General features: G+C 42.8%; 1 protein-coding gene and 1 long non-coding RNA gene across 2 annotated transcripts in view; one reads left to right on the forward strand and one right to left on the reverse strand.

Moving 5' to 3' along the window:
* Positions 1-3,130, forward strand: part of LRRFIP1 (LRR binding FLII interacting protein 1) — a 104,744-nt gene extending 101,614 nt beyond the window's left edge. Inside the window, exons 23-24 of the mRNA XM_081859762.1 lie at positions 868-972; positions 2,193-3,130. Of these exons, the coding sequence (XP_081715888.1) occupies positions 868-972; positions 2,193-2,303 (216 nt within the window). The 3' untranslated portion in view covers positions 2,304-3,130. The remainder of the gene's footprint in view (positions 1-867; positions 973-2,192) is intronic.
* LOC309335697 overlaps positions 1-6,362 on the reverse strand; it is a 111,851-nt gene extending 105,489 nt beyond the window's left edge. The window contains exon 1 of the long non-coding RNA XR_014153638.1: positions 5,280-6,362. This is a non-coding gene — a long non-coding RNA (uncharacterized lncRNA). The remainder of the gene's footprint in view (positions 1-5,279) is intronic.
* Between the last annotated feature and the right edge of the window lie 2,259 nt (positions 6,363-8,621).

Genomic DNA, 8,621 nt, shown 5'->3' on the forward strand with positions numbered 1-8,621 from the left:
TACAGGGGCGCTGACTTGCCCCCCATATTAGGGGGGGCACATCATGTGACATGTCCTGCCCCGTCCGGGCGGCACAGGCATCGGGGGGAGGCGGTGAAGTCTGGCCCTGGCCTCCTCCCCGCAGCCTGTGCCGGACACATGGAGGGCGATCTTTGCTCTTGCTCGTCCCAGCGCCCTCCCGGCTCCCAGGTGGGGTCTGGGGTATGTAGGAGGGTGCGATGCCGGCACCCTCAATAGTGGGAGGGCTGGGCCCCCTGATTCGATATATTCAGGGGACTGGAGCCCCTTGCGCCCCATTCCCACCACTGGTGCTGAAATATATTTATGCTTTCCCTATACATTTGCTGCTTTCAGCTTATTTTTATTTACTTTATTGTGGTTCTTAATATTATAGTGCCAGAAAACCCTGCATTTTGGAAGAGTGGGATATAAATCTTAACAGTGAATAAAAATGAAGACATTATAAACAAGCTGTGGAGCCAATATTTAATCTAATTGCTATAAATAAAAAAATATTTCCAGGCAAGCTAGACGGAACAACTGTAGTCGTTATGGCTGAGGAGCAGGTGGAATCTGTTTTTACCCATTCTGTCCCTGCTGTTTAGGGCTTTCATTTTCATCACGGCTGTAATCTTAGCTACCATCTTGCTGGACTTTCACTTGCACTAAAAAAGGGAAAGCCAGGGTCATCTGGCGAAGGGTTTGGACAAGTCAGGTGAGGAGAAGATTGATCAGACATCTGTTACTTATTTCCTCTTCTGGCGATTTCTCAACTGGGTGTTAGCTATTGAACTGCCAAAGGGAAAATATGATTGGCAGAAATATTTTGTTTGACATAATCTTAATAGTGGGATTCTGTCATATTAGGTAATACGGCTGGAAGGTCAAGTTGTTCGCTATAAAACAGCTGCAGAAAATGCTGAAAAAACAGAGGACGAATTGAAAGCGGAGAAACGTAAACTCCAAAGAGAGGTAATCCATGTTACTAAATCACTTCAAGTAAGATATTCGGCACCAAAAGTTTGTACTGGGAATTTTTATTGAAGTGTCCCTGACTAGAATGAAAGCAAGTTTATAAATTTTTAAGGTAGGGATAAAATCTCCAAACTTCATGTATTCTAAGCTAAAAAATAAATGCAAATAATCTTCAGAAATCAAATGCTTAAGACTGATTTGAGTTGTGCAGCACTATGCTATGGTACTGCTCAACTCAAATCATTCTTAACTATTTGATTGCTGAAGATTATTTGCACCTGCAGGGGGAATTTTAAAGCAGTGATAAACTTATAAAAGACCTCTCCCTTACATCAGGTGCTTCTAATCTAAGCTCATTACATACAGTGAAGATACCAGGTAGCCTGACATCTGGCTGGTTGATAGGGGATCAAATACTTATTTCACTTATTATAATGCACATCCATCTCTGACTTTTGTCTTCTGGGTTTCTGGGGGTTTTCCTGTTGTTATTCTGTCTCTCACAGCTACAATAAACCTACCATTAAAATTATGGACTGGTCATTTTTTCGTCACAGGGCAAATGGGCAAATTTAGCAGGGGATCAAATACTTTCCCCCCTTACTGTACATGGGGGGAATCATAGGTCAGTGTCAGAGCACCTGTTTTGCATGAAGGTAGTCCCAAATGCAATCCCTGGCATCTCCAGTTTAAAAGGGTCAAGTTGCAGGTGATGGGAAAGCTGCTGGCTGCCAGAGTAGGGAATGCTGAGCAGCTTGCATCCATGGTCTCCAAAGAAGGGAGCTTCATGTATTCATGTATGTTCAGTTATTGTTCACTTCCTGTTTCTTTTTGTGACGAGATTAGCGTAGGTCACTAGACAACCCATTGAACTAGGATCTAGAATACATTGGCTTCACCATGGATTTACCAAAGAGGCTGAGTAAACCTACTGTGTCTTCAGACGTAGTAGTTGTTTCTGGTCTCTGTGGTCACATATACAGGATCTGTGCCTGTGCAAAGCAAGCTGTCAAAAAGTAAGAGCTTTACAAGACATCTCCAGAAGTTTCCAAAATGTTCCTCTTGCAGGCACAGATCCCATGTGTGTGACCGCAGAGAAGACGCAATCTGTCTTTACTGATCTTTAAAATCTGAATAAATAGTGGTTAGTGAATGATTGAGAGAATGATACTACTTCTTGTTACCTGGCTTTCAGTCTGGTTTCTTTTTTATTTCAGCTTCGTTCAGCATTAGACAAAATGGAAGAACTTGAAGTAAGCAATGGTCATCTAGTTAAACGGTTAGAGAAGATGAAAGCCAATCGAAGTGCTTTACTTTCCCAGCAATAGATACCAGCTTTTGTGGGAGACTCCTTGACTGACGACAGTGCTGCAAAGGCTTGTGTCTATAACTGTTTGGGATGCTTTGATTCATGCCTTCTGAAAGCAACAAAAATCCAAACACATGAACCCATTTGCCATGTGCCACCATACTGAGGTTCCGCCTACGCAGATTCAGACCTGATGCATTATATGCATAAAATTAGCTGCTCCAAATGCCTGTCTTTGTAGGTGCCCTTCTACACTATATTCTTGAAGTGCATGCAGCACATTACCTGTATGCCATCTAACAAGCACACTGGGCATCCTGCCAGCAGTTCAGCCTGAAAGGCATAGCAGCTGGCTGTTGGCATCTTGAAAATGATATGGAACGTGAGAAAGATTAAGTGGCAACTTGAATTTTCTTTATTTCTGAAAATCAACGGGGAAGATGACAGACTTTCGCACAGACGATCACACTTCCCTTTGTGGCAGTGTCTGCAACGACAGCAACAGTGATAGTGTTTTCATAGCAGTCTTCATTTACAAAACACTGTGGAACCACAAGCCATTACAAAGCAAAACTCCTTCAATGGAAATCATGAAAGAAGATGGTCTTGGAAGCAAAAGTGACCTTAAATGACTTTGCCAATAAAAATAGAGGTTATGGAGGGATTTTTGCACCTGTTCAATCATAAGACTATTTTATTTCAGGGTCAATAGGCAATAGCTTCACTTTAAAAAAGCTACAGCTTTTATTTGTATTTAATCTCAGTATTTGGAATCTAAGTAAATTACTTCTTTTAAAGGATGTAATCTTGCAAAAAAAATAAAACTGCAAACCCGTGTTTTAAAAAGCAGTATCTCCTTTTGTTATATGCACTAGTCACTCAGTACTAAATAGAAATCAAATGTGTGTTATGTATTGTCAGCCTGTCTGCAAAGGCCTGAACTGTTGGCCATTTTCTGAACAGAATTTCATTCTCCTTGGAAGTAGAATAGCAAAAACTGTGTCTTTCAGGGCCTAATAATCAGCAGCTAATGAGGCAAGGAAATGGCTCCAGTAACAGGCTGAGACTCCCAAAAAAGTAACATCCATAAGTGGTACCAGAAACTTCCTCTCATACTGCTGTTTTTTTTTTTATTAACTTCTTAACTTAACTAGAACCTGTCTAAATTCAGCGATAGGTTGTGGAATCTTACTTTTCAATATTATTGATTGACTACTGCTGGTTAGGGGGCAGGAGGAAGTGTTAAAGGAGAGGTTAATGTATTCAATTAGGTAATAAATACAGTACAGGTTCTGTATACAAGAATTTGATTCCACATCAGTGAAGAAAGTGTAAGAAATCTAGGCTTTTTGAAGGAAATTACTCCCCTCGTATAAAAGAATTTCATGAATTGCATTTTTGTCCATCACCAAATAGGGAGCCTGTGGGTTTTTTCTTTTTAATGATTTCGAGACTTTAAAACCTTGTTTTTAATTCAAATGTTAAATGACTTTTGTGCTAAAATATATAAGCCTGAATTGTATAGATGTGTTTCCTGAAAGATTATTTTTATATACACACTTGAAATTGACTGAATTGTTAGAATCGGCTACAGAATTGTCCTTGGAGTACATTCAGCTGTGTGGCGAGTGAGCTTATCTGCATATATGTGGGTGTATTAATCATACTCCTCTTTATTTGGCCTTGACATGCCATTCTCTGGCTACAGTAGACAAGACAAGCTATAAATGGACCCACTATCTGGAATGAGGTAATTTTCTATGTTGGAGCAAGAATCTACGTTAGACAATGTATTCCCCAGAATGGGTAATATGGGAGGAAGCGGGAGACTGATTTTCTGTTTATAAACAACAGACCAAATTCAGTAACATTTCCCCCCCAATTTTATTGAAATAAACTTTAAAACAGTTTTCAGCACTACGTATGTTTAATACACTATGTAGTGTATTAAATTTTAAGGAGCAAATGACATGATAAGTGCAAATGAGGTAGTATGAACCCAGGGCAGCTGTCTACCAGCTCCATCTGGTACACAGGCTGAGACCCTTCCTGCCCGCAGACTGTCTCGCCAGAGTGGTGCATGCTCTGGTTATCTCCCGCTTGGACTACTGCAATGCACTCTATGTGGGGCTACCTTTGAAGGTGACCCGGAAACTACAACTAATCCAGAACATGGCAGCTAGATTGGTGACTGGGAGTGGCCGCCGAGACCATATAACACCGGTCTTGAAAGACCTACATTTCCAATATGTTTCCGAGCACAATTCAAAGTGTTGGTGCTGACCTTTAAAGCCCTAAGCGGCCTCGGTCCAGTATACCTGAAGGAGCATCTCCACCCCCATCGTTCAGCCTGGACACTGAGGTCCAGCTCCGAGGGCCATCTGGCGGTTCCCTCACTGCGAGAAGCCAAGTTACAGGGAACCAGGCAGAGGGCCTTCTCGGTGGTGGTGCCCGCCCTTTGGAACGCCCTCCCACCAGATGTCAAAGAGAACAACAACTACCAAACTTTTAGAAGACATCTGAAAGCAGCCCTGTTTAGGGAAGCTTTTAATGTTTGATGTATTACAGTATTTTAATATTTTTTGGAAGCCGCCCAGAGTGGCTGGGGAAGCCCAGCCAGATGGGTGGGGTATAAATAATAGATTATTATTATTATTATTATTATTATTATTATTAACCCGCTTCTGGTGAGACCAGTAGAGATGGAGGAGCACCGTGGGATAGCAATTAACTTGTTCATTGCACACCCATTTCCCTGCTCCCAATTCCCACAGTGCCTTCCCTTTCCTTACAGTACGGTATTTCAAATGCATTCCCAACCTGATGCCCTCTAGATTTTTTGGACAATAACTAAGTCCCATCAGTCCTAACCAGCATAAAAGAAAACCAAGTTGGGGAAGGTATGAATCACAGAATTGTAGAATCGTAGAGTTGGAAGGGAACCCAGGAATCTCCTTTCTTGCAACTTGAAGCCATTGGCTCAGGTCCTACTCACTGGAACAGGAGAAAGCAAGCTTGTTCCCTCTTCCATGTGACAGCCCTTGAGATATTTGAAGATGGCTATGAAGTACACCTTCAATAAAAATGCAGGAAATGAGCAAAATTCTTGTAATAGTGGAATCAACAACAGAAAACTTGTAAGTATATTGGTTTGTTTTAAATATGAAATAAATCGATGGTATAAGTTTGTGGAATCTATAATCTCCAGGGGGGAAATCCAGTATCATGAACCTATGTAAGTTACTGCACCGGTGCATAGCTTCTCCCATAATTATGCTTATTTCTTAAATCTGAACTTAAATGCAGTATCCTGATTTCTCACCATATTATGCCCCAAACTAAATTGATGCGAAAGAGACTCGTCAGTATTTTTATTGCAGAACCATCGTTATAGAGGTGGAATAATATATAATAGCAATAGATTCGGTTTTTGTTACTGTTCATTCAGCATCTATTGCAGCCACCTTTGAGCTGGAGACTCTGAGGCCCAGTATTTATTGCATTTTAAGATCACAGCTGGGTATCTGGTTATCTGCCTGATGTCCAGTAGATTAACATTTTTGTGTCTTCAAAGTTTAATTTCACTTTTGAATTTGTATATCGCCTTTCTATATTGCTATGCACAAGGTTTACAAGCTGAAGAAACAACAAAATATGCAACAAAAATCCAGACCTCTTACAACAATCTGCCAATAAATTACGTTAAAATAGGCTTCTCTAAATGGGAATATTTTTAGTAGGCAAACAAAAGGGTGCCTTAAACGTGTTTTATTATTTCATTAAGAAAAATTCGTTTCCCCCCTCATTCTTTATTGTAAACTATTTGTACAGATTAGATAGGGAGACAAATGTGTGCGTGTTTCAATTCTACTGTTCCTTTTTAAACGATCCCTTCTATTTTCCTTTCTATCTCGTGCGTGTTTTTAGCCGTTTTTCTTTTGTAAACCGCCTTAAGTCCTGTCAGGAGGAAAAGGCAGGGGAAGGAGAAATGTCACAAGACCGCTTCGCTTCGAGGGAGAAGCGGAGTCGGGGCGGGACAGAGCTGAAGGGAAAGCGCGTTGGGCACCTTCGGCGGACCGCGCGGCGCCTGCGCAGCCAGAATCGCGACTGAGGCGAAGAGGAGGAGGAGGAGGAGGAGGACCTGGGCGGAGGGGGCGGGGCCAGGGGGCGCGAGGCCCCGACCCGCGCACCAGCCCCGCCTCTGCGCCAATCCGCTGGCCACGAGCGTCCCGCGATCAGCCAATGGCGGTTTGCGGTTTGCGGAGGGGCGGGCGCGCGGGAGGCACGGGCGCTTCAGTTGGCCGAGGCTTCGGCACCGGGCGGGCGGGCGGCGGCGGCGGCGGCGGCTTCTTCCTCCTCCTCCTCGCGGTTCGTGAGTCCCGCGCCTTCTCCCCCCGCCTCGCCCAACCCCGCCGGCAGCGCGTGCGGGTCTCCCCGGGGTTTGCGCGCCGCTAGAGAAGGACGGGGGGGGCGGGGGGAGAAAAGCTGAGCTGCCTTCCTCTTGGGGCTGGGAGCTCTGGGAGAAACAGGGGGCCGGTCCAGCCTCCCTCGGACCTTGTGGGGGGCCGGACTATATTTTTTTTTGGGGGGGGGAATAATGAGCGAGTTCCTCTGCCCCACAAGTAACCCAGAGGTGCATTTTCAATAGAAGCACACATTCTGCTCATGTAAAAGCACCAGGCAAGCCCCACAAATAACCCAGAGATGCATTTAAATAAAAGGACACATTCTGATGTTGGATTTAAAAACAATACGGCATTAGTGATATAGGTTTAAAAGTTATGTAAAAATGTAATTGAAAAAAGGTGAAAGACTAAAGTTATATTATGTCAAAAGTAAATAATATGTTAAACATAAGGAGGAAGGATTGGAGACATAATAGAAAGATTTTAATAATCAGAAATGAGCTTTGAAAGTGGGTAAGGATTTGCTGTATCTGATTGAGTAAAGAGGAACACAAAAAAGGGAGGCGGGAGGAAGTCAGGAAAGAAAGTTTTGCAAATATCAATTTAAAAGCTGGAATTTCTATTTTTAATTTTTTCTTTTTGTTTTTTTCTTTTTGTTTTTTATCTTCTGTAAAAGCAAATAAATATATTTAAAAAAATAAATAAATAAAAGGACACATTCTACTCATGTAAAAACACGCTGATTCCCTGGATTGGGCCGGATCCGGCCCCCGGGCCTCAGTTTGCCTGCCCCTGCTCTTAAGGCTGCAGAACTGAACTGCTGCCTAAGGTCTCAGTTGACCCTTTAATGGATTCCCCATCAGTTGCAGCAATTGTAATACCCTGCAAGTGTAAACATCAGGAAGAACTTTCTCCCTCGGGAAATGGAGGACTCTCCTCCTCTGGAGGTTTTTAAGCAGAGGCTGGTCGGTCATCGGCCATGGATGCTTTAGCTGAGATTCCTTCATTGCAGGGGGTTGGACTAGATGACTCTAAGGGTCCCTTCCACTCTATGCTGCATACTTTTTAATGGCACATTTATTGCTTCTTTTCTGTACAGTGGTACCTCAGGTTACATACGCTTCAGGTTACATATGCTTCAGGTTACAGACTCCGCTAACCCAGAAATAGTGCGTCAGGTTAAGAACTTTGCTTCAGGATGAGAACAGAAATCGTGCTCTGGCGGCGTGATATCTGGCGGCGCGGCGGCAGTGGGAGGCCCCATTAGCTAAAGTGGTTCTTCAGGTTAAGAACAGTTTCAGGTTAAGTATGGACCACTGGAACGAATTAAGTACTTAACCTGAGGTACCACTGTATAGCAGATGTAGGGAAGCTTTGGTATTCCAGAACTAAAACTATAACTCACACCAGTGAGCATGCCTAAAGGCCAAAGATGATGGGAGTTGTAGTGCAGCAATATCTGGAGAGCTAAAAGGTCCCCACATTTGCCCCAAAATGTGCAGTCACACCAATGTCGGTTGCATGCTAAGTTTGTACAGGCCAGTGGGCCTGAACGAATTATTATGTGAAATGGTAATGCTCATTGCTTCTGCAGCACACCATTTCAGTGGCAGATGTGCAGGAGTTTCTTAACAGAAAGGATGGGATATGTATGGAGTATGCTGAAATTGCTTGAGAACGTAGCTACAAAGCCTTCAGTATAACTATCTCTGGCAGAGAATGCAACTAGCACAATTATGTTGAGTTCCCATGGAAAATCTATGATGATAGTAATAATAATAATAATAATAATGAAATTGTTACAGAATTAACTTTATAGGGTTGTGATATATGAAAATGCTCACTAAAAATAGGTCTCAGTGATGTCTGGTTTTCAGCATTGTGATATATCACCAGCTATTACAGATATATCATGATGTCTGAAATAAGGA

Source organism: Podarcis erhardii (genome assembly GCF_964252035.2).
Source record: "Podarcis erhardii genome assembly, chromosome: 1".
NCBI lineage: Eukaryota > Metazoa > Chordata > Lepidosauria > Squamata > Lacertidae > Podarcis > Podarcis erhardii.